Below are 26,793 nucleotides of genomic sequence, written 5' to 3'. Positions count from 1 at the left end.
CTTCTTATTCTTAAGAACACGAAAGAATATGATGGGTGGAAAAATATTAGCTCTCAAGCATATTGGATGCTCAGATTTTTGTGTGTGAAACTCTTTGAATATTTTATAGTGGACTCACACTGAGATCATGTGAAGTATGATAATTCATAGAAACCATGGACTCCATTGTAGACAGGAATATTTCATATTGTGGGGTCAAGATCCCAAAAGAGAGACAGAATGTTTAGGAGGTAGGATGGTAAAACTAGTTGACTCAATAAGAGTTGATAAGCATTAGGGTCAAAGGCTGGATCAGACTCCTATTGAAGTCAAGCAGTCTCTCTCTCTCTGTCTCTCTCTCTCTCTGTTGACTTTAGTGGGAACTGGATCAGCACCAAAGTGGGTTTCCTATGATGTACTGATGCCTTTCTAGCTCCCCACAGCTCATCTTATGTGAGCCAGGAAGCAAAGTGAAATAAACAGGAATTATTTGCACACAGGGGGTAACATTCATCCCTTTGCAGAGGGCCAGCACAAAGCCTGTGCATCACTGAAGTCCCACTCTAATTCATGTAAGAATTGTTTTGAGGACATAAATGTGCACAGACCTTCTGCAGAGGAGTGAATTTCACCCAAGATTCATTTTACTTCATTGTTTACGCTCGTGTTAACAGAGATCCCCAACTCAGTTGAGGTTGCTGTCCAAACTAAGTGCTGGAAAGGGAAATTGACATCCTCCTGAGTTTCCCTTTGTACTTTGCCCACTAAAGAGTAAACTCCCTCAGCTCAGCCCTTTGGTGTTATAACTCCCTACATATTGATCTGGGATCCTAAAGGGAAACTGAGGAGGATCCATGTGTGAAGATCTTATCATAGAAGAAGTGGCACAATCTTTATCACATGGAACCTAACAAAAAAGTGAAATGCCTCACAATGGATAATGGGGAGGCAAGGAATTTCTTTAAATGGCATAAAATATGAGGAAAGGCAGAAAGAGGATCTGGGCATAAATAGGTGGAGGGAAATACTAGAGAAGAGAGATTTATTTTTCAAGGAGAGGGACAGATTGGCAGAGAAGTACTTTGTCCATAATAAGTTACAATCATTTCATTTTCCACTTTCGGCCTTGGATATGAGACTTTTCTGATACTGTGTAAATATTATGACTAGAGAAGTAATTTTGAGAGGGCACTGCACCTGGATTTATCAGGAGAATGCAGTGGATATGATCTGGGCTCTAGTAAAGCATTTCATACTGTGCCTCAAAAAATCAGAATGAAAAAAATTATTTCATTATCATTAGCACCGCCCTCAGCACGAACATATAGTGGAAGGAATATAAGCAGAAAATAATCATTAGAACTGGGTGAATAACTGGCAGCCAGTAACATTCACATCTGCTCATGAGTTGCTGCCTGTTGCGTAAATTCATTATTCAAGTATTGCTGAATGTGTCATGGTCACTGGCCCTCTAAGGGGACATGGGGCCAGCCCTACCTGTGACATATTTAGCTCACCTCACCATGTGCAGAAAATGAGCAAAGTCACATGGCAGGTAGGTCAAGTGACTAAATTAGGCCTTCTGGGTTGGAGATGAAATAAGCCCGGAGAGCTAGAAGAGGGAGAAGGGAGACTCCAGATAGGAAGTCCTGAGCATTAGTGGTCAGTAGAGAGAGACTCAAAGGAGTCCATGAGAGCTAGAGGGGTGAAAGCGAAGCCCAGAGGATGGTCTGAAGTTTATTGGGAAGTCATATAGATAGACCCTCAGGAAGGAAGGGCTGTGGCTAGCTTTAGACTATGTGTGGAAGACTGTTTTGGACTTGGATACCCTAAAAGGGATGGACTTTTTCTTTGTGACTTACCTGGAGGGTGAACTCTCTGCAGCAACCAAACCAGACTGGCAGGTCAGAAGATTCAAGCAGAGTGAGGAGAAACTGAGGCAGTGGCCAGCTTGAAGCCAGACTGGGTAGGTGGTACTGCTACACTGAATAATTCATAGTCTGCAGATTAATTCCCAGACATCCCAAATGAGACTGGAAGGAGATGGGGCTATAGCTGTGTCCCTTCCCCTTCCTTTGCATTGACCAATAGAGTTGGCTGCTCATGGAAGGGAGAGCTTGCTATACTCTCCTAAGAGGAGTGAACCCTCAGGGAGCTCAAGACGCATGTGCTCTTGAGTGGTAATCACTCCAGTGTGGGCCTAGCCCTTTAGAGGACAGGTAAGGGGAGCATAGGAACAAATTTAAGGAGCCAAACATACAGTGTCAGTCAACACATCCTGTCAAGGCTGATTTCCCATTCTGGCACTGAGTGCAGAAGGTGGGGGCCTGCAAGGATTCTAAAAATTAATTCTGGCCACTCCAGGCTTGTATCAAACCTTCAAGGTTACAGCTTTTCTCTGACCTTGGATTGGTAGATGCTGCCACCGCCCAAGTGCAAAACCCCTTTGAGAGCCCAGGAAGGCACACTTGGGAATTCCTTCCTGTGGGGTACCCTCAAGCCCTTTCATCCCCCCTCCGTGGCGGAGCTGAGAAGAAAAACAAAGGAAATGAGCTGTTGCCACCAGCTAATTTAAACAACATGTGCACAAACCTCTTAAGTCACAAAAATCCAATCATGTTCTTAAAAAAGGTAAATGTATTTTCTTTCTTTTCGTTTTTAATAACATTTGGAAACTATTGCTAGAGTTAAAAAAAACAAAAACCCACCACTTACAAGGATTAAGCATCAAGAATAACATTCTTGAGCTCCATCTTAAAGGTTACAAGCAAAACAAAAGCATTTGGGGTTAGCACAGAGGAGTCCACGAGCCATAAAGAAATAAAAGGAGATGAACCTGATTGCGTCTTCCTAGACATTTCCTGATCTACTTACATATCTGGGGTTTCAAATGAGTAGTTTCTAGGTATGATACCAATGATTTTTCATACCTGGCCCCAAGCTTCTTACAGCATAGTTGCACTGTTTGCTTCTCCCTGAGAACAACAACAGACAGACAAAAGGGGAGTCATTTCAATTTAAAAAAATTCTAGCCTTTCCATTGGCTCTTTTGGCCAGGTGCCCACTTACTTCCTTTTACCTGTGTATCGCAGTGGGACTTTTAACCCTCCTAATGTCTAATCTAAATCTCCCTTGCTGCACATTAAGCCAATTACTTCTCATCCTACCTTCACTGGACATGGAGAACAATTGATTACCTCATCTCTATATCAGCCCTTAACATAAGAACATAAGAACATAAGAAAGGCCGTACTGGGTCAGACCAAAGGTCCATCTAGCCCAGTATCTGTCTACCGACAGTGGCCAATGCCAGGTGCCCCAGAGGGAGTGAACCTAACAGGCAATGATCAAGTGATCTCTCTCCTGCCATCCATATTTGAAGCCTGTTATCAGGTCCCCCCTCAGTCTTCTTTTCTGAAGACTAACATGCCCAGTTTTTTTTTTAACCTTTCCTCGGGTCAGGTTTTCTAAAACTTTTAACATTTTTGTTGCTCTTCTCTGGACTTGCTCCAATTTGTCCACATCTTTCCTAAAGTGTATTGCCCAGAATTGGACACAGTACTCCGGCTGAGGCCTCACCCGTGCCAAGGAGAGGAGGACAGTTACCTCCCATGTCTTACATAAGATACTCCTGTTAATACACCCCAGAATGATGTTAGCCTTTTTCCCAACTGTCACATTGTTGACCCATATTCAATTTGTGATCCATTATAACCCCTGCCTAGATGCTTTTCAGCGGAACTACCAACTAGCCAGTAATTCCCCATTTTGTAGTTGTCCATTTTTTTCTTCCTAAGTGGAGTACTTTGCACTTGTGTTTATTGAATTTAATTTTGTTGATTTCAGACCAATTCTCCAATTTGTCAAGGTCATTTTGAATTCTAATCCTGTCCTCCAAAGTGCTTGTAACTTCCCCTTCCCCCAAGCCATGTGTCATCTGCAAATTTTATAAGCATCTTCTCCACTATGTTATCAAAGTCATTAATTAAAATATTGAATACTACTGGACCCAGGACTGACCCCTGCGGGACTCCACTGCATACCCCTTCCCAATTTGTCAGCAAACCATTGACAACTACTGTTTGAGTATGGTCTCTCAAACAGTTGTGCACCCACCTTATACACCTTATAGTAATTTAATCTATACCACATTTCCCTAGTTTGCTTATGAGAATTTCATGGGGGACTGTGTCAAAAACCTTATTAAATCAAGATATATCACATCTACTGTTTTCCCCCCATCCATTAGGACAGCAACTCTGTCAAAGGAGGAAATTAGCTTGAGTTGGCATGATTTGTTCTTGACAAATCCATGCTCTCTCTTCCTTATAACTGTATTATCCTCTACGTTCTTACAAATTAATTGTTTAATAATTTGTTCCAGCATCTTCTGAGGTATCAAAGTTAGGCTAACTGGTCTATAATTCCCTGGGTCCTCCTTGTTCCCCTTCTTAAAGATAGGCTATGTCTACACTACAGCTGGGATTGATGCTCTGAGATCGATCCACTGGCGGTTGATTTAGCGGGTCTAGTGAAGACCCGCCAAATCGACAGCAGATCGCTCTCCAGTCGACCCCTGTACTCTACGCCCGACGAGAAGAGTAAGGTAAGTCGACAGGAGTTTCTCCTGTCGACCCCCCGTGGTGTAGACCCCGCAGTAACTCAACCTAAGATATGTCGACTCTAGCTACGTTATTCACGTAGCTGGAGTTGCGTAGCGTAGATTGATTTACCGCAGTAGTATAGGCATAGTCCTAGTTACTATGCCTTGGTCGACATAAGGCAGCTTACATCGACCTAATTATGTCAGTGTACACACTACAGCCTTGCTCTGACTGATGTAAGTGCCCAATTCCACCTCCACAAGAGGCATAGGTTGAGATTGCTTCAGCTAGTTCCTTAAGTACCTTAGGATGAATTTCATCAGGCCCTGCTGACTTGAATACAGTACATTTAACTTAGCTTAATATTATTTTACCTGTTCTTTCCCTTTTGTCTTGTGTTTCTTCCCCCTTGTTGATATTAAGTGCGTTGAATATCTGGTCATCATTAACTTTTTTAGTGAAGCCTGAAGCAAAATAGAAATTAAGCACCTCAGCTTTCTTGATGTCATCAGTTTTTAGCTCTCCTTCCACAGTGAAGTAGAGGACCTGCACTTTTCTTTGTCTCTTGCTCCTAATGTATTTAAAGAACTTCTTGTTGCCTTTTTATATCCCTTGCAAAGTGTAACTCATTTTGTGCCTTTGCCGTTCTGATTTGTCCCTATCTGCTTGTGTTATTCTTTTGTACTCCTCCTTAGCAATTTGTCCATGTTCCACTTTTGGTAGGATTCCTTTTTTATTTTCAGGTCATTAAAGAACTCCTGATGGAGCCATATTGGCCTCTTACTGTTCTTCCTATCTTTCCTTTGCTTCGGGGTAGTTTGAAATTGTGCTTTTAATATTGTCCCTTCTGAGAAACAGCCAGCTCTCCTGAATTCCTTTATAACCTCTACATAAATAAATTACTGTGATTTGGACATGTATATGTGCATATTTACCGGTATTTGTTTTTCTAAAGTTAGTTAAGTATTTTAGGAAACACTGTCTTAGTGGCCACCAGCAAAAGTTGGTGGCCGCACTCTGAGGCCACCAAAAATTTTGTTGTGAAAACCCCAACTCTAGCTCATGTATCATCAGTGATGAAGACTCTGCAGGTGAAAGCCTGTGCTCAGTTTCACCTGTGCAAGCCTCTTACATCTTTACTTATCCCATGTAAGGCAACTGGAACGCAATTGAGCTCCACAGGTAGCTTTGTATTTGGAATCTGGTTTTCAATTATGTCCATGAAGCATGAGCTCATGGTTTCCTATCTGTGATGGCTCCGCAGAAAAAGCCATACAGTGTTGTCACTAAAGTCAGCAAAGGTGATTCTGAATCTATATGGGGAATGGACCTGTTGCATTATGCCCTTTGAATCTGGCTTATGTAAAGCCTTCTGGCACGATTAAAGGCCCATCATTTTGGGGAGGAGGGGAGCTTCTAGAACAAAGGATTTCCCATTTTCTGACACTTATACACTTTCCTTAGCATTGGTAAGGTGGGAGGGATAGAGACAAAGAAAAGAAGATGGATACGTGTTTATCTGCATATTTAAAAATCAATATGAATTAGAAGTGTGGGATTATGATTGTAGATACAACATGGAGTATGTGATGAATGTGGACTTTAATCAGGTCATTAATCACTGCGTGTTTACACTGTAAACTGAGGCAGATTGTTTTTCACTTGGGATTAACCTCAAAGTGATTATAAGAATTCAAGTTCATCAAAACCAGCTGTGCTTCTTGCATACTATGCTTTGTTCTGCTAAACATGCCTGTGTACAATAGTAGACTGAGTACTGTATATGTCTGTAATGCAAATTAATACAGTGGAGATAGATGCGAGTAGGGGCTTGAGGGAGCTAGGGAGAGAAATTCAATGAACAGCAACATACTGGAGAGGCAGATGTTGATTGCTTGCCTTCTGAACTGGGCAGTTTGTTAGCATCACAAAACAATTCCCCCTACTCCCCTAAAAAGGAAACCAACTCTCAGTTACACTAAGGCCCTCTAATCACTTCTAAGGAGGCAAAATCACATGATGTGCTTTTTGCTCAAGGAAATTCTGAAATACTTGATTTATTTTTATAGGTGTTCTAGGGCCCTCACCACAATACATTAGGGAGGTGTAATCCATCTTTTTCCTAGTTTCCCCCAGAGAGATAGAAGAGCAACCGATGCTATACTTGACCTTCACCAAAAGGCCCAGGAGAAATTATTGATCCTTGCTAAGAGTAGCAGGAGGGGCAAGTTCCACTGTCTGTGAGGAGCAGTCCAAAACAACAAACTGACTGACAGCAAAGACCAGTGGCTAGCCAGATCAGTTTTAACAGCAGAAATATAAATCATCGCTTCTAGTTTACGCTTCTGCCAGTTTAAATGGGGGGTACTAGTGTGAGGCTACAGCTGTACCATGGGAGCAGCAACACTGCCTCCTCCTGCAGGCAGCCAGTGTAAGCCCAAAAGTGTGTGGTGTTGGTCAGGGAGGAGTCTGGGCAGGATGGCTGAGGAGTCTCTAATTCATTACATACCCATTGCAGCCTCTACAAGCAGGGTTCCTATAGACATCCTGGGTAAAAAAATAACCTGCCCTGCCCAGGGGTGAATGCCCTCTCCTCCTGTGGTGCAGCCATCCTTGCTGGCACCTCCCTGTGCCAGCAGGAGTGAATCTTGCCCCTTCATATAAGGGGACTGGGCTCCTATCTCTCAGCAGCCGCCACTCCCCTTGCTCCTATCTGCCTGACCACATGTAAGTTGTTAAAAGGCGCATTGTAAGCTGCAGAGCTTTCAGACCAGCCACAAGTACTTTGTACTAGAAGCTGATTGTACAGCTTGTGTGTGTGCTGCATGAATCTCCCATGTACCTGATCCATCTCACCACTCTGGCCTACGTCATGGCTCTCCTGGAGTGCCTTTGTGCTGGTCCCATGGAGCCACAAAGCAGCTGCATATGCCCCTGGTGTAATGCCTTGGTGCAAGAAGCCATCTATCTACAGGAGCCAGAAGGCTAGCTCTGTGCCAACCCTTGGAGGCCGAGGCTCTATTCAGGAATTGAGGGGCATTTCATGGGTAGGAGGGGGAATGGTTGGGGGTTCTTGCATCCCAGCAATTTTAGATCACTGTAATATCCCATGGGAGTCATTGCAGCAGGAGCACAAGCTAGGGTTTTGGGTAAGGAAAAGGCCCTCAGATGAAATGTCATTCTCTTTGCTGTGAAAAAGTCGATGGGGTGGAGAAATTGCATCCACAAAGCAAAAACTAATATACGCTCATATCTCTAGGTAAACTTTAGGCTGTAATAATCCTCTCGCACAGTCTCGAGCTCCTCTCAGTAAGGAATGTCACCTGTTAAATGCATACTGATACTGCACCAGTAACGTTAGGAGCTTGACAATTTGTCTGTCTCTTCTTATGAGGTTCTCTAATTCTTATGGATAGAATAAAATGTATGAACATGGTAGTAACTTGAAGCATTCTGTGCACACTATCCTGCTCTGCATGTTTGTGTCCTTTTTTCTTTGTTTCACTACAGATTTGGCTGACTGCAAGTTGATGATGTTCCCTATTGGCATTTACAAAGTCATGAGGAATGTCACCGAAGGGATACATCTCATAACTCTGGCCAATAATGAACTCAAGTCTGTGACCAGCAAATTCATCACCACCTTCAGCCAGATGAGAGGTAGGCGTGAGTCCCCTGAAGTAACCACAAAAAAAGGAGAGACAGGGATAGACCTGTTTCTTGGTAGATGCCTGTAACAGTGTTTTTGACACATGGGTCTGCAGTTGTCTCTGTGATTGGTGCACTGAATAATGGTGATGTAGATTCTGTTGCAAGCTTGGGCTAAACGGAACACAGTATTTCTCATTATTTCATTCTCCATACTGTATTACAATCTCCATATAGTATGTTGGGATCTGTTCTTTCACAAAATAATCTTGGCTCCCAGCAATCTCGAATGTGAGACGTGGTATTAAGGTCTGGCTCCCTTACATGAGTATTACAGTCGTATAACTCATTGACATAAATGGTGTAACTCCTGATCTGCACTTCTGTAAGGGAGATTAGAATCTGGTGTTGTATCTTGACAATGCACCTGTGCATAAGATTACAGATGCTATATATCAATAGTGAGGTGAATTGGCAGTGCTCTGTGGTGTCACAGGACTTGAATAGTAGGGGATGTTGCAGGTCAAGACTGAGGTCCATTGGCAGAGCTGTGTGGAAAGCTTATATGTTGCCAACTTGCACTTACCAGGCTTTTGTCAGTCCACTTAAATTCAATTAACTTTTTTGAGGTGACAAGTTACTTGTATCTATTTAAAATCTAGGATGAGAAATTCACACAATCAACAACCAGTGCAGTAGCTAGAAATATTTTTCTTAACACGATTATCATACAATACATAACTATTCCAGCAACAAGACACTATGTTCAAAAACTGCTTCCTTCTCTTGAAAGAATGGACATTTTGTCGTCACTTTCTACCATTTATTTTTGGCAACTGAAGAAAAGCTATTTTTGGAGGCTTTGCCACTTTGTGTGAAATGAGAGCAGAATCTCTCTCTTTTGAGGTATGTAGGTAAAAATCCTTATCCAAAGCCCATAGAATTCAATGGGAGAGTGCACTTTCAATTGGGTCCTAACAGGAGTCTCCTAGTTGCAAAGGATGAAAGTTCTTCCCCCTGTGCATGTCTGAGCCACTTATGACCAGGTTTCACTTCTCAGACATTGAAGTTTCCCTATTGTAGTTTTTGGGGGCAGCAGCGGCTTCCTTACCACGTGCCAAACTTATCATTTACTAGTTTGATGTCTCGGTCACACCATAGTCTCTCATCTCTTTATATACCCAGTTATCTTTTTGCATTCAGCCTTTTGGGTTCATCTGCACTATGTCTTTTAAGCTTGTAAACAGGTAATAGCATGATTAATTTTAAATATGGTTTGTGTCTATATACAGCATTGTTACTTACTGTGGAAGCTTAGTAGCATGGAAGTTAACCTTACCTTGTTGCACCCCTGGATAACTAGCCGTGAGTGTGTACAGGAGCTGGGACTCAATGACAGGATGGATCACTCAATAATTGCCCTATTTTGTTCATTTCCTCTGAAGCCTCTGCACTGTCAGAAGACCGGTCCTGGGCTACGTGGACCAGTAGTCTGAGCCAGTATGGCCATCTTTATGTTCTTATGTACAGGGAGGGTGATTAGGGTTCCTACATCTTTTTCTTCATGTTCCTGTGCCCATATAACTCTGGAAGGAAGTCTTGTTTTATAATCTGAGAATGTATCATTTTTCATAGATACATATTTTGATTTATTAACTACATAACTGTTGTCAGGTGACTATGAATTAAATGTCACTGTCAGTGCATCACTTCTCCCTTCCACCTACCATGATTTCAAAGTTTACTTTAAACCCTGAAACTGCAGCTCTCTTTATCCTTCCTGACCCTCTATCTATATTGCAGAAAGGGGCACTTACTCTGGCAGCGTACCCACTGCTGTCCCTCTTCCATGTTCCTTCTGAACATTTCTCCTGAGTAGCTGTGATTATTCTTCCTTCCCAAACCAATAGTACACCCTAACTGAAAAGGCCAAGGCTCTATGCCAATAGTCAATGGTGGTATCCTAGCAGTGACTGGATAGCTGGGATAATAATGGTTTGTAGTTACTGGAATGTAGTCTTACTGACTGCAAGAAGCTTTTTTGCCAGTAACATCTTGTGAACATAGGCAAGTACAACTTAAAGGGGGGGGGGGAAGGGAGCTACTTTACTGTTGACAGAGATGGCCTAATGTTGATCATCAAAACTTATCACGCATCATTTTTGCACTCCTGGAAAAATGTGTGTGTTAGCTTATTTTTGTTATAACCATTACGGCTGATTTTTTTTTTTAAAGCATTACTTTTATTTTTTAATGCAAGTAGCCAAAATAACCCAATACAAAAAGTGAGTGACTCATGTCTAGGTTCCTTATAAACAAGTGTGTGAAATAATAATTAGACAAGGAAAAAGTGCTATCAAAGAAGTTTCTCCTCTCAAAACTCATCCATCCAAACATCTATAGCATTTCCCTCTTCCATCCATAGTAAGATACACTCACTATCCATCCTTAGATCATGAGAACCAAGCTTTGTAATTATAACATTGAAGTTCTTAGTCATGGGTAGCAACATATATAATTAATAATATATAGCACCCAGTCAACTGGGGGAATATGGCCCTGATCCAGAAATACACTTTACCATATTCTTAAATCCTGTTGACTTCAATGGATGGAAGCATATTCTTAAATGCTTTGATTAATCAGGACCAACATGCATAACACATCTGGAAGCACAAAAGGAAGTAACAAGAATCTAAGCTAGTTTTAGGCCGTGGCTACACTCAAAACTCCAAAGCGCTGCCGCGGGAGCGCTCCCACGGCAGCGCTTTGAAGTGCGAGTGTGGTTGCGCGACAGTGCTGGGAGAGAGCTCTCCCAGCACTGCAGGTACTCCACCTCCACGAGGGGATTAGCTTACAGCGCTGGGAGCGCGGCTCCCAGTGCTGGGGCACTGTTTACACTGGCGCTTTACAGCGCTGTAACTTGCTGCGCTCAGGGGGGTGTTTTTTCACACCCCTGAGCGAGAAAGTTGCAGCGCTGTAAAGCGCCAGTGTAGCCATAGCCTTAGTCTATTTAGTCTTTTAGAGAACAAATTTTCATCTCTGGCAATATGGTTAATATTTTATTTGTCTTAAGAGCAATAGAAATGATTGTAAAGTCCTAGTTAAACCAGCAGACAAACATGCACTCAAGCCATTGTAAAGTAGTTTCTGAATCTGAGTGGGAGCCCCCTCAGTGGTGTAATAGGATTGTATATTACCTCTTTCCTTTTTTGTAGACTTGCAATTCAAGTGCAGGACTGGTCGGTGTCAGCATGGAGATACGTGGAAACTAAATGTAGCATGGCAGTTTGACATTGGAGGGTACAGCTATGTGGAAAAGGGAAAATATCTCCCACTCCCTAATTTCTATACTGTTGCTTTGCATTGTTTATAATAGGAGCTGTTGGGACTCACTGAGGGAGTACTGCTGTAGGATATAGCAAACCAGCATTTCAGTAGAGGAAACTAGGGCACTTAAAGAATCTATAGGGAAACCAAACAACCTTCCATCAGTTCATCAGAGCTCATGCAAATTCAATTTTCAAAGGTTAATAAAAGTTAATCTGTATTCAGAACAATTCACTAGATTAAACAATTTAAAGAATTAGTGTTGACATGGCAGCTGTCTCTCTTTATTCAGAGCTGAGGGAGGTTAGTATTTAATTTTCAGTCTCCTCCATGTTGGACATGGAGGCCACAAAACAGTGGGGTATTCCGGGTCTCTATGGCAACGGGAGAAAGAACAGATCTCTGTTCTAAACCTGGGTTTAGGATTGCCATTCAGGAACCACTCCCAGAATTATCTGCCTCCAAGTGGCATACATTGCAGACTCCAGGGCTTCCATTGAAGCTGAAATTTTGCAGGATCTTTGAATGATTTTTAATTAAATGTCTGTTTCTTCACTGGCTTTGGGGTTTTCCTCCTCAAAACTGCTAAACTTAAAACAAAAAATTCTTCTGGCTCTGTGAGGAGGGTGAATGTCGCACTCTCTGAGAAATGACAGACCGCAAGCCCCAGAAATTCTGTTTCCAGGTAGTGAGGGGATAAGGTCCACCCTTGGGATGGGTGGGCAGACTGCATGGAAACTCCCTTCACTGAGCCCGAGCCAGAATCAGTGGCATGAAAGTAGGGTAAGGTGATTTTCTTTTCCTTTTCCCTGCCTCTCCCCTAAGCATGGGATGCCATTTGCATATCTGGCAAAGTAAGCAGAAGAGTTTCACTGACGCCTTCTCAATCTCAAGGGAATTGGCAAGGTCCAAGGTCCCCTCCCATAGTAAGCAGGAGAAAAAAATTCCTTCTCCCACCTAGCACATATACATGGACTATGCTGAGGTGGTTGAGAAGGCCACAAAACTTCCCCGCTTCCCACAAGGTGTTTCAGGTGCAAGGCCTCAGATGCCATGAAAGGTATGGGCTCCTGTGACCTTTTTGATACCAGAGACTCATTTGTCCTCAGTGGTTCTGGCTCACTCCTCGTTCTGTGCAGTTGGCTCCACTCAGCCCATACCCAGTAGCAGGCAGCGTTGGTGAAGTGATTCAGATCCCCTTGTCTGGGAGATGGGCCTACTTCCTCCTTCCTTCCAGGGGCCCCATAGGGGTCCATAAAGTAGCTACTATGATTTTCAGGGAGATAATGCAGGTTACAAGTCTGCAGACTGTCCTTTCAGTCTGCCTGGAAATATACTGTTCCCCTCAGGGACTCTCAGGGGTCTGGCCCAGGGACTGGTGCATGATATTGGTCACAGTCTGCACTTAAAAGGGCAGCAGAAAGTCTTAAAACCTCTCATGAAAGTCTCCTCTCTAGATCCTCTAAAGAGAAGGAGAAATAACTAAAGCTGGGGCTTTGAGCAAGATACCTCAGGTCTTCAGCCAAGCTTCCAGCATTAAGCATGAATAAGGGTTTAATTTCATGGGTGCTTACAGTTTTTAGACCAGCTAGACTTTGAGTTCATCACAAGCCTGGTTGGAAACCTGTTGATTAACCTCTCTGCATTCAACTTCAGTTGGAAAACTAAAAAAGTGTGAGGAAAAGAGACTCAAAAGCAGAGGTTATGGTCCCCTTATCTCAAAAAAGGTCTAAAAGGCCTCCTTTATGCCTTTCCCCTCCTCAGCCATTGAGCTTAAAGAAGGGTGTGATGGAACAGGCCACAGTGATTGTCACCTTTTCATTAAACCTCAGGTTTTGGTTCTTAGATCTAAATTGGATACAGCTAGAACAGGGGTGGGCAAACTTTTTGGCCTGAGGGCCACATCGGGGTTCCGAAACTGTATGAAGGGCTAGTGTAGTGTATTAAATTGCTCCCCATGGGAATGTGCAAATTACGGCTGCCAGTCCTGGTGCTCTGAGCGGCATGGTAAGGGGGCGGGGAGTAGAGGGATTGGATAAGGGACAGAGGGTCCCGGGGGGCTTTCAGGGGACAGGGAGCAGGGGGTGGTTGGATAGGCGTGGGAGTCCCGGGGGGACTGTCAGGTTGCGGGGGTGTGGATAGGGGTTGGGACAGTCAGGGGACAGGGAGCAGGGGGTTTGGATAGGGTCGTGGGTTGGATAGAGGGGTGGAGTCCCAGGGGGCGGTTAGAAGAGGGGAGTCTCAGGAGGGGGGGCGGTCAGGGGACAAGGAGAAGGGGGGGTTGGATGGGTCGGGGTGCTGAGGGGGGGCAGTCGGGGCAGGAAGTGGGAGGGGGCGGATAGGGGGCGGGGGCCAGGCTGTTTGGGGAGGCACAGCCTTCCCTACCCAGGTGTAGTGTATTGAATTGCTCCCTGTAGGAATGTGCTACTTACGGTGTACTACTTACGGCTGCCAGTCCTGGTGCTCCATAAGTAGCACATTTCTACGGAGAGCAATTTAATACACTACACCCGGCGACTCTCACAGCCGCGCTTCCGGGCAGGAGCTCGCAGCCCCGCCGCTCAGAGCACTGGCAGCACAGTGAGTTGAGGTGGCGGGGGCTGGGGCTAGCCTCCCCAGCTGGGAGCTTAAGGGCCGGGCAGGACCATCATACGGGCCGGATGTGGCCGCGGACCATAGTTTGCCCACCTCTGAGCTAGAACCTCAGATTCCCAACATACACATAATAATGCAACCAATCCTGAACCAATATCCAGTGCTGCCTAACCATCAGCTAGGAAACTGAGAGGAAGTACAGTCACTTGTTCTAAGAAGGTGATAAACTTCTTCCTAGCATCTCAGAGGAAATCCACAAATGATGTCTATGTATTACTCAAGGTTTAGATGTCAGTGTTACTAGGAACACACAACATCAGTGAAAACTCAGCTGAAACAAAAGGACATTCTAGTATTTTTACAAGATGGCCTGACCATGATGCTCAGGGCCAACAAAGACAAGTCAGTAGCTGAAACATATTGTCCTGCAAGAAACCCATGAGAATCTCACTGTTACACACCAGATTCCTGAGGACTACCATTCTTACCAGTCTTGTGGCAACATGCAGATTCCTATCATGATCTGGTTCTGTGTACTACAAGTCCTGATAAAACCACCTTTCAGTTTCAAAGTTGCTAGTTCTCTTCCTCTTCTCACAGAAAGTATCTTGCCTACAGGCAACCTCCTTGTCCGAGGGTGTTTTTGGAGCTTGGCATGCTCTCGATGAAACCTCAATTGTACGTTCTATCAATGTGGTAACCAGGCTTCCATCCCTAAAGTCACCACACTCTTTTTCATAATAGGAAATGGTATTATTGTCCTTGTGGTTGAATCCAAACACCCTCAGGAAAAAAGTGCACAAGTTAGATGTGAACAGAGTCTATGGATGAATAAAGGTGTATATAGCAGAGGGATTTAAAACCTAAGATACATTTCCTCTCACTACTGTGCACACTGTGAAAAGAGCAGTAATTTTGTGGGCAGTGAGATCACACACATTATGAGATCTCTAAGATAGTAGCAGTACAGAGTCTTCAATTCACACTTTGTGTTTGACAATGGAGTTGACATCCTCACACCTGCTGATGCAGCATCTGGTGAAGGGTGTTATGGAACAGGTTGCTCTCATAACCTTAATGTTCCTTTTCAGTACTACATGGGCAAAATGAATCTTCCTCCTGCTCTAGAGGAGATTAGGGTCCTACCAAATTCATGGCTGTGAAAAACGCATACCATGAAATCTGGTCTCCCCCGTGAAATCTGGTCTTTTGTGTACTTTTACCCTATCCTATACTCTTTTTTTACTATAGGGTAAAAGTATATACAAGTATACAGCCTTTCTCAAACTGGGGGTCCCGACCCAAAAGGGGGTCTCAAGTCTAGTATAGAGGGGTCACAGTATTGCCACCCTTACTTCTATGCTGCCTTCAGAGCTGGGTGGCCAGAGAGCAGCAGCTTTGAAGGCTGTGCTGCTCCTGGTGGCAGTGCTGCCTTCAGAGCTCAGCGCCCTTCCAGCAACTGCCACGCTCCAGCTACACAGTTCTGAAGGCAGCACAGAAGTAAGGGGGGCAATACCCCGACCTCACACAATAGCTTTCAACCCCCTGTTGGGTCGGGACCTCCAGTTTGAGAACGCTGACTTAAGGCCTTCACATATTTATATTTTGCCATTTTTCAATATATATTCATGTTCTGTTACAACTCCGTGAAATTTAAGATTTAAATAACTGAAATCATGACATTCAAGATTTTTGACCATGAAATTTACAAAAATGGACTGTGAATTTGGTAGGACCCTAGAGATGCACTACTGCTTTCTACATCCCACTGTAAAGCCTATCTGACATGGAGGGAACTGAGAGAGGGAAAATTCTGTCTTATCGGTGAGTTTTCATTCTTGGACCCTCCACTGTATAGGAAGGAATACGGCAGAAAATTATCTGGGGGTTATAGTGGATCACAAAGTAAATATGAGTGAACAGTGTTACACCATTGCAAAAATTGAACATCATTCTGGGATGTATTAGCAGGAGTGTTGTGAGCAAGACACAAGAAGTAATTCTTCCAGTCTACTCAGCATTGATAAGGCCTCAGCTGGAGTACAGTTTTGGGCACCACACTTTTGGAAAAATGGAGAATGTGCAAAGGATAGCAACCAAAATGAATAAAGGTCTAGAAAACATGACCTACGAGGAAAGATTTGAAAAAAATGGGTTTGCATAGTCTGGAGAAGAGAAGACTGAGGGTATGTCTACACTATGAAATTAGGTCGAATTTATAGAAGTCGTTTTTTTAGAAATCGTTTTTATACAGTCGATTGTATGTGTCCCCACACAAAATGCTCTAAGTGCATTAAGTCGGCGGACTGCGTCCACAGTACCGAGGCTAGCATCGACTTCTGGAGCGTTGCACTGTGGGTAGCTATCCCACAGTTCCTGCACTCTCCACCACCCATTGGAATTCTGGGTTGAGATCCCAATGCCTGATGGGGCAAAAACAGTGTCGCGGGTGACTCTGGGTACATGTCATCAGGCACCCCCTTCCTCCCCCCCTCCGTGAAAGCAACGGCAGACAATCGTTTCACGCCTTTTTTCAGCCCAGACGCCATAGCACTGGGATCATGGAGCCCGCTCAGATCACCACAGCAATTATGAGCACTTTAAACACCACGCACATTATCCTGGAGTAAATACAGAACCAGAACCTGCCAAAGCAAAACCAGGCGAGGAGGCGACAGTAGCGCGGTGACGAGAGTGATGAGGACATAGACATGGATGTAGACTTCTCACAAAGTATGGGCCCCGGCAATGTGCACATCATGGTGTTAATGGGGAGGTTCATGCCGTGGAACGCCGATTCTGGGCCCGGGAAACAAGCACAGACTGGTGGGACCGCATAGTGTTGCAGGTGTGGGACGATTCCCAGTGGCTGCGAAACTTTCGCATGCGTAAGGGCACTTTCATGGAACTTTGTGACTTGCTTTCCCGTGCCCTGAAGCGCCAGAATACCAAGATGAGAGCAGCCCTCACAGTTGAGAAGCGAGTGGCGATAGCCCTGTGGAAGCTTGCAACGCCAGACAGCTACCGGTCTGTCGGGCATCAATTTGGAGTGGGCAAATCTACTGTGGGGGCTGCTGTGATCCAAGCAGCCAAAGCAATCAAAGAGCTGCTGCTATCAAGGGTAGTGACTCTGGGAAACGTTCAGGTCATAGTGGATGGCTTTGCTGCAATGGGATTCCCTAACTGTGGTGGGGCGATAGACAGAACCCATATCCCTATCTTGGCACCGGAGCACCAAGCCAGCTAGTACATGAACCGAAAGGGGTACTTTTCAATGGTGCTGCAAACACTGGTGGATCACAAGGGACGTTTCACCAACATCAACATGGGATGGCTGGGAAAGGTACATGACGCTTGCGTCTTCAGGAACTCTGGTCTGTTTCAAAAGCTGCAGGAAGGGACTTTTTTCCCAGACCAGAAAATAACCGTTGAGGATGTTGAAATGCCTATAGTTATCCTTGGGGACCCAGCCTACCCCTTAATGCCATGGCTCATGAAGCCCTACACAGGCAGCCTGGACAGTAGTCAGGAGCTGTTCAACTGTAGGCTGAGCAAGTGCAGAATAGTGGTAGAATGTGCATTTGGACGTTTAAAAGCGCGCTGGTGCAGTTTACTGACTCGGATAGACCTCAGCGAAACCAATATTCCCATTGTTATTACTGCTTGCTGTGCGTTCCACAATATCTGTGAGAGTAATGGGGAGACGTTTATGGTGGGGTGGGAGGTTGAGGCAAATCGCCTGGCCGCTGATTACGTGCAGCCAGACACCAGGGCGGTTAGAAGAGTACAGGAGGGCGCCCTGCGCATCAGAGAAGCTTTGAAAACCAGTTTCATGACTGGCCAGGCTACGGTGTGAAAGTTCTGTTTGTTTCTCCTTGATGAACACCCCCCTTGGTTCACTCTACTTCCCTGTAAGCTAGCCACCCTCCCCTCCCTCCTTCGATCACCGCTTGCTGAGGCAATAAAGTCATTGTTACTTCACATTCATGCATTCTTTATTAATTCATCACACAACTAGGGGGATAATTGCCAAGGTAGCCCGGGAGGGGTGGGGGAGGAGGGAAGCATTGGGTGGGGTGCGGGACGAGGGAAGGACAAGGCCACACTGTACTTTAAAACTTATTGAATGCCAGCCTTCTGTTGCTTGGGCAATCTTCTGGGGTGGAGTGGCTGGGTGGCCGGAGGCCCTCTCACCATGTTCTTAGGTGTCTGCGTGAGGAGGCTATGGAACTTGGGGAGGAGGGCTGTTGGTTACACAGGGGCTGTAGCGGCGGTCTGTGCTCCTGCTGCCTTTCCTGCAGTTTAACCATACGCTGGAGCATATCAGTTTGATGCTCCAGCAGCCGGAGCATTGACTCTTGCCTTCTGTCAGCAAGCTGACGCCACCTATCCTCTTCAGCTCGCCACCTCTCCTCACATTCATATTGTGCTTTCCTGCACTCTGACGTTGTCTGCCTCCACGCATTGTGCTGTGCTCTGTCAGTGTGGGAGGACAGCATGAGCTCAGAGAACACTTCATCCCGAGTGCGTTTTTTTCGCCTTTTAATCTTCGCTAGCCCCTGCGAAGGAGAAAAATTTGCAGTTGGTGGAGGAAAAAAAAGGGAGAGTGGTAGTTAAAAAGACACATTTTAGAGAACAATGGGTAGACTCTTTCACGTTAAACCTTGCTGTTCACATTACATAGCACATGTGCTTTCGTTACAAGGTCGGATTTTACCTCTTATATTGAGGGCCTGCTGGCTTGGTGTGAGAGATCACTCACGCAGTGCCAGGCAACAGAATTCGGCTCGCAGGCAGCCATGGTAAGCCACAGTCTTTTGGCTTTTTTAACCTTCATAACGTGTGGGAATGGTTTCAAACAGCAGTGCCCTCATTTCCCATACCAAGCGGCCGTTGGGTTGGCCATTTAAAATGGGTTGGCAATTTAAAAGGAGGGGCTGCGGTTTGCAGGTTAGCGTGCAGCACAAACCCAAATAACCCCCTCACACACACCCAATTCTCTGGGATGATCGCTTCACTCCTCCCCCCACCGCGTGGCTAACAGCGGGGAACATTTCTGTTCAGCCACAGCCAAACAGCCGAGCAGGAATGGGCACCTCTGAATGTCCCCTTAATAAAATCACCCTATTTCAACCAGGTGACCATGAATGATATCACTCTCCTGAGGATAACACAGAGAGATAAGGAACGGATGTTGTTTGAATGCCAGGAAACACCGGGACCATACGCTGTGTTATGCAATGATTCCAGACTACGTGCTACTGGCCTGGCATGGTAAAGTGTCCTACCATGGCGGACGGAATAAGGCCGTCCTCCCCAGAAACCTTTTGCAAAGGCTTTGGGAGTACATCCAGGAGAGCTTTATGGAGATGTCCCTGGAAGATTTCCGCTCCATCCCCAGACATGTTACAGACTTTTCCAGTAGCTGTACTGGCCGCGAATGCCAGGGCAAATTAATCATTAAACACGCTTGCTTTTAAACCATGTCTAATATTTACAAAGGTACACTCACCAGAGGTCCCTTCTCCGCCTTCAGGGTCCGGGAGCATGCCTTGGGTGGATTCGGGGGCTACTGGCTCCAGGTCCAGGGTGAAAAACATATCCTGGCTGTTGGGGAAACCGGTTTCTCTGCTTCCTTGCTGTGCGCTATCTTCAATCTCTTCATCATCATCTTCCTCATCCCCAAAACCCGCTTCCGTGTTGCGTGCTTCTCCATTGATGGAGTCAAAGCACAGGGTTGGGGTAGTGGTGGCTGCACCCCCTGGCATGGCATGCAGCTCATCATAGAAGCGGCATGTTCGGGGATCTGATCTGGAGTGGCCGTTAGCCTCTCTGGTTTTCTGGTAGGCTTGCCTTAGCTCCTTAATTTTCACGGGGCACTGCTTTGCGTCCCTGTTATAGCCTCTGTCCTTCATGCCCTTGGAGACTTTTTCAAATGTTTTGGCATTTCGTTTACTGGAACGGAGCTCAGCTAGCACGGATTCGTCTCCCCATACGGCGATGAGATCCCGTACCTCCCGTTCGGTCCATGCTGGAGCTCTTTTACGATCCTGGGACTCCATCATGGTCACCTCTGCTGATGAGATCTGCACTCACCTGCACCTTACCATGCTGGCCAAACAGGAAATGAGATTCAAAAATTCGCGGGCCTTTTCCTGTCTACCTGGCCAGTGCATCTGAGTTGAGAGCGCTGTCCAGAGCGGTCACAATGGAGCACTCTGGGATTGCTCCCGGAGGCCAATACCGTCAAATTGCGTCCATGCTACCCCAAAATCGACCCGGCAAGGCCGATTTCAGCGCTAATTCCCTCGTCGGAGGTGGAGTAAAGAAATCAATTTCAAGAGCCCTTTAAGTCGAAAAAAGGGCTTCGTCGTGTGGACGGGTCCAGGCTTAAATCGAGGTAACGCTGCTAAATTCGACCTAAAATCGTAGTTTAGACCAGGATTGAGAGGAGACATCATAACAGTCTTCAAGTACATAAAAGGTTGTTATAAAGAGGAGGGTGATAAATTGTTCTCAGTGGATAAGGAGAGGACAAGAAGCAATGGGCATAAATTGCAGCAAGGCTGATTTAGGTTAGACATTAGAAAAAACTTCCTAACTGTATAAGGGTAGTTAAGCATTGGAACAAATTATGTAGGGACATTGTGGAATCTCTGTGTCTGGAGGTTTTTAAGAGCAGGTTAGACAAACACCTGTCAGGTATGGTCTAGATAATACTTAGTCTTGCTCCAGTGCAAAAGACTGGACTAGATGACCTATCCAGTCCCTTCCAGTCCTACATTTCTATGATTCACTGTCAGTCTGATCCTCCCTTGGAGGATTGCATTATGTGAAGGGCTTTTTTTCTGGATATTTCTCACTTGTTAAGTAGTTTTGAAGGGGAAGAAAGTGTTCTTCTAGGAAATGTTTACACTTTATGTCAAGGCTCTGCTGCAGATAATTTGAGTTTTCAAGCTTTGGAAGCTATTGTTATGGAGAGTTTTTCCTGAGGGGCAATCCTAAAACCAGGCTCAAAAAAAAGATTTGCTCTGCCTCTAGTTGCCATGGAGACAAGGAACACCACAGAGTGAACTGTCTGACATGGTGTTAGAATGAAAATTCATAGATAAAACAGAATCTTCCCTTGTGCAGGAGTTCAGGGGAGTGGGAAAGCACCTCTTGCCACCCAATTTGCACACAAGGCCAAGAGTACAACAAGATTCTGTCAGAGGGAGAGCTGGAGTTGTTTGTGTGCTGGCTCAGTTGCTTGTTTGAGTGGCACAGGTGGTCTTTTGGCTCCAGTATGGATTGTTAATGGGCTGAAGGCTTGTGCTAGAGCAGGGGTCGGCAACCTACGGCACGCGTGCCAATTTTGAGTGGCACGCAGCTCCCTGCCGTGGTCCTGGCCCTCAGCCCCCCCGCCCACCGCTCTCCCCTGCGGGGGCAGGAGACAGAAGCTTGGTTCTGCAGCAGCCAAGCTTCCCCCCTCTTCTGCTTCTTCCCCCAGCGTGGTGCTTTCCTACCCCTCCCCCTCTCCGTCCCTGCGCCAATCAGCTGATGGCCCTAGCGAGGGGGAGGGGGAAGAGCAGCAGCGTGCACACAGCTCCGTAGAGGAGGCAGAGAGAGGTAGGGACAGAGCCTGGGGGAAGGGGGTGGACCAGGGCATATCCCTTCCAGCCCCCTGCCATGAGCCGCTCAGGGCAGGGGACTGGGAGCACCCCCACGAGCCGAGCACCCCAGCCTTCTGCCCTGCACTCCCCACACCCCTCAGCCCTCTGCCCTGAACCCCCCACCCCAACACACACCCAGCCTTCTGCCCTGCACCCCCACAGCCCCAGCCCTCTGCCTTGAATCCCCCCCACACACTCAGCCTTCTGCCCTGGACCCCCCACACCCTCCAGCCCTGCTCAGCTCTCTGCCGGCCTAGGTGAACAGAACCCCAGGCTGGCAGCGAGCTGAGCAGGTTGGTGGCATAAGATCAGCATTTTAATTTAATTTTAAATGACACTTCTTAAACATTTTGAAAACCTTGTTTACTTTACATACAATAGTTTAGTTATATAATATAGACTTATAGAAAGAGACCTTCTAAAAATGTTAAAATGTATTACCGGCACGCGAAACCTTAAATTAGAGTGAATAAATGAAGACTCAGCACACCACTTCTGAAAGGTTGCTGACCCCTGTGCTAGAGAGAGACCTGGATGAATAACCCTCTTCCAAACATGCTTTAACCTTGTACCGATCCAGGTACAAACATCTCTGTGCCATCTCTACATCATGGATTTTGCTGGTCGCCTCCTTTGTCAGTGCGGCCCCAGACAAACAAACAGATCACAAGACAATGCTGGCACCTCATCTGTCTGCCCTTTCACTATGTAAATTCCTCACATTATCACAGGCTAGATGAATGACTCCAGGTCCCCTGTGCTACAGTTAAGCTTCTTAGTTCAGCCTCTTGCTGCTGAAGAAATGCAGTTAAGAAAGCAGTTGCAGTTGCTTGCATCTTTATTTTAAATTATTTCTTTAATATTTAAGCTTATGAAATAGCTTTTCCTTCTCCTCCCCCCCCCCCCCCCCACCATCTTACAGGACACTGTTTTCCTGAAGACGCTTAGCAGAAGCAAAGAACAAATCCTTCAAAACAACAAACAGTTATCTCTGTGTGGCATACTTGTTTTATTTTGTGGGGGATTTTTGCTTTTTGAAGGACAGGACAGAGTAGGGAAAAACAGAAACAACTGTGCTATTATTCTTGATCTAGTGCCATAATGGATCTCCTAGATGTATTCAGAGACATGAGACTGAAGGCTGAGTGTGCCCAGCAACCCAAAAGGGCAGATATGATGTAATTACATATCCTGGACAGTACTATGATACTGATTAAATGGCTGCCTTGAATGCTGTGGCTGAGTTCTGACCTGAGTGGATTTAGTCTCATAATTATACAGCTCAGACTTCTAAGACCAAGTATACTGGTGTGAATCTAGATTTAACTGGTAGTTTACACTGGTTTAACTGAGAGATTACTTTGCCCCTAGTTATCAGATGATTAGATTGTCTCCTCAGCCATAAGCCGTTTAGTTATGGCAATAAACCACAAATCCTCTTGCCTATGAAGGATCCTGTTTCCTTTGATTCTTGAATAGCAATTGGCTTCATGAAGGGTTGGCAGGTGACCTTGGTACCAAATGACTTCCTACTTTAGGATGAGGAGTATAATTATGCATCCTGCTTCTTCCCCATGCTTGTGGAGGGATTGAAATACAAGTTTAAAAGAAGGGAAGGGAATTTGGACACAACTGAATATAGAAAGTGAAAAAAGAGGCAAGAGTTGATGTGATGTTTCAGGGCCCATAATGCACGGTCCCTTGAAATGGACTACTGGCTAATTAGCCATCTTAATATAATATTTAGCATTTATAGATAATAGTTGTTTACACTCTAAGCTCTGCACCAAAGCACTAATGTATTCCTCGTGTTGTTATTAATACATTAACATTAATGCTATGGCGAGAGAATGTCTATCTGTAACATTAATTCATCAGTCTCATAGCAGCTGGAAGCATTCACATGAGAGGGATGTTAGATCTGCTCCCGCTGTCCTCTGCACATTCTGCTTCGGCACATCTGATCATTTTGTGGAGACAGTGCACATGCAAAACTGTGAGGCAAGAAGAGCATGCTTTAGAGGGAGGGATGCTGAAGTTTGCACTGACTGAATATGGAAAGAGACGGAAGTAAATTGCTCTGTTTACTTTCAAGGAAGAGTACAACTAAGATATAGAGATTATAAAAGGGTTCTTAGCTCCTGTTACCCCACTGGAATTCAGGTTTTCAGTTTAACTGATTGTATCCAAATAAAAAAACAAGTTTGAAAGGCACAGGAAAGTAAAAGACTGCAAATGTCAATTTGTTAAAATAAATTTCAGTTGTATACGCTTCTAAAGAGTTTAATGCCATCTTTTAATTCTGCTGTGATAATGTCATGTTGAGCCTTCTGGAACACTCATCTCTGCTTCATAGGTTTTCTTTTTATAAGAACACAAGTATTACAATAACAAAATGATTGGGAGTTGAAGCTAGACAAATTCAGATGGGAAATAAGGCATAAATTTTCAACAGTGAGGGTAATTAACCACTGGAATAATTTGCCAAGAGTCATGGTGAATGCTCCATCACTGACAACTTTTAAATAAAGATTGGATGTTTCTCTAAAAGATCTGCTCTAGGAATTATTTTGGGGAAGTTCTGTGGCCTGTGTTACACAGGAGGTCAGACTAGATTATCACAATGGTCCCTTCTGACATTGCAAATTCCTAAATTCCTAGTTTCCAAACAATGAGAGGGCTCTGAGATATGACCATAAGCATAGGCGAGACAGTGGAAGTACACGGAGGTCACTTTAAGCTAATAACTGGTAAGCTCTGTTTAAAATTGGTGCTTCCCTCAATAGTTTAAAAACTCTGTTTAAGGGATATTTTGCTTACATAATGCACTGTGTGAATGTTGGATACCACAAGGCAAATCTTAAGAAAGAAGCTTCTAAAATATGTTATTGATTTGGTGCTGGCTCTACTTGTTGTGCTTGCTTTTTAGTTTTAACTTTTTTTTCACTTTTTAGTTGGGGGAGAGGATGTGGGACAGTCCCTGTCTCAGGATGAGCTGGGCAATAACAGTCCCTTGCTCATTAAGGCTTCCCCATGGCTCTAAGTGTTAAATTTATTTAGCAAAGTGATTCAGGAAGTTTGACAAGTGAATGTTCTGAACCCAATGACCCAGTCTCCCTCATGTAAATTGGCTATATAGAACAGGCCTGCACAACTCGTAAAGCGGCGAGGGCCATATTACTCCAAAGAAAATAGCCGAGGGCCGAAACCCCCCGGCCGTACTGAAACGCCCCCCCCCCCCGCGCCACCCAGCCCCGCCGAACCCCATCTCCCCCCCCCAGCGCCGCCCAGCCCCCGTGTAAGCAAGCAGGACTCACCCCGGCGGCGCCTCCTGCTGGTCTTCTCGGGAATTAGCTCATCCAGCCGTTGGAGGGTCCGGGGGCATTAGCTGCCTTCCCCGCGGAGCCTCTGGCCCCCCGGCCCGCTGGAGCGCAGCCGAGCGGGAGAGGTGCGGGGCTCCCCGGCAGCGGCGGGGAAGTTTATCGGTTTGGGGGACCCTGACCGGCTCCTCGCCCCTGTACGCCGGCCGCCCCGCCTGGGACAAGTCTCGCCCCGGCAGCCCCTCTCCGCCGCGTGTCTCTGATGGGTGGCCCACACCCCCAGGCCGCGCCGCCCACCCGGGCCCTGCCCGCTCCGCGCTGCCCCCGGACGCACCGTGCTGCCCCGTGGGCTGCAGGGCTGGAGCAGCCGCCGCGCTGCACTGCAGCGCTCCCGGCCCCGGCCGGCCATGGCCCGTGTGCCCAGGCTGCTGCACAGGGGCATCTCCTCCCCAGGCCCGGCTCGGGATCCAATGGGGCAGTGAGGGGGCGGGGTTGGGGGCAGGGATTTGGGGAGGGATCCAATGGGGGAAGGAGGAGGCGGAGTGGGGCGGGGGGGGGTGAGAGCCCCTCCTGGCTCCGCCTGTGCGCCGGAGCAGAGGGCAAAATTGTTTGTTTGTCCAGTGTCCCGACCGAACATCGTTCAGGACGCGGGACAAACAAGCAAATATCAGGACAGTCCCGATAAAATCGGGACGTCTGGTCATCCTAGCGCCGCGTCCAGGAGCAGCCCTGGACAGCGCTGCAGCTGCGCTGCTCCAGAGAGGCCTGAGCTCCTCCCGCTCAGAGCCGTGTGGTAAGAGGGCAGGGCTGCGAGCTGCAGCCGAGCAGCGGGAGCTCACGTCCCGCTGGAGCCAGGCCGCTGCAGCGCTGTCCAGGGCCGCTCCTGGACGCGGCGCGCTGAGGCTCTGGGAGACGGGGGAGGCGGGGGTTAGCAGCATGGTAAGGCTCTCTGAGCTGGCCATCCCCCCCCCAGCCCTGACCCCCAGCTCCGAGCAGAGCCCCTGTGAGCTGAGCAGCCCCCGACCCCATCCCCCAGCAGCCCTGACCCCCAGCTCCGAGCACAGCCCCTCTGAGCTGGACATCCCCCTGACCCGGACATCCCCCTGACCCCAGCCCCCCCCGGCCCTGACCCCTAGCTCCGAGCCCAGCCCCTCTGAGCTAAGCACCCCCCGACCCCACCCCCAGCAGCCCTGACCCCCAGCTCCGAGCACAGCCCCTCTGAGCCAGACACCCCCCCCGACCCCATCCCCCCGCAGCCCTGACCCCTAGCTCTGAGCCCAGCCCCTCTGAGCTGGACATCCCCCTGACCCGGACATCCCCCTGACCCCAGCCCCCGTGAGCTGCGGCTAGAGCCCAGGCCGGATGCCTCCCCCCTCGCTCGGACTTACCAGGTCTGCCTCGTGCCCAGCCAGCGCTTCCCGCCTCAGCAGCCCCGGAAGTGACGCTGGACGCCAGGCAGGAGGCGCGGGAGATGGCGACGCGTGTGCGGGGGGGGGGGCGACCTCACAGCCCGCGGTGGGGGGCAGTTTCCGAGTTCACCCCCTGCCCGGGGGGCCCGACCTCACAGCCCCGCGCGCCGTGCTCTGACTGTCCTGACAGTCAGAAGCGCGGCTGCCGGGTTCGCCCCCTGCTGGCGGGGGGGGGGGGGGCGACCTCAGCCCCGCG

At 46.8% G+C, this 26,793-nt stretch overlaps 1 protein-coding gene across 1 annotated transcript in view; it reads left to right on the top strand.

Annotated features, from left to right (window-relative positions):
- LRRC20 (leucine rich repeat containing 20) overlaps positions 1–26,793 on the top strand; it is a 167,480-nt gene that overhangs the window by 19,995 nt on the left and 120,692 nt on the right. Inside the window, exon 2 of the mRNA XM_065408505.1 lies at positions 8,094–8,243. Within this exon, the coding sequence (XP_065264577.1) occupies positions 8,094–8,243 (150 nt within the window). The remainder of the gene's footprint in view (positions 1–8,093; positions 8,244–26,793) is intronic.

Source organism: Emys orbicularis, chromosome 7, assembly GCF_028017835.1.
Source record: "Emys orbicularis isolate rEmyOrb1 chromosome 7, rEmyOrb1.hap1, whole genome shotgun sequence".
Lineage (NCBI taxonomy): Eukaryota > Metazoa > Chordata > Testudines > Emydidae > Emys > Emys orbicularis.
The sequence above is the reverse complement of the archived record's forward strand: the minus strand, read 5'-3'. Positions and strand labels throughout refer to the sequence as shown.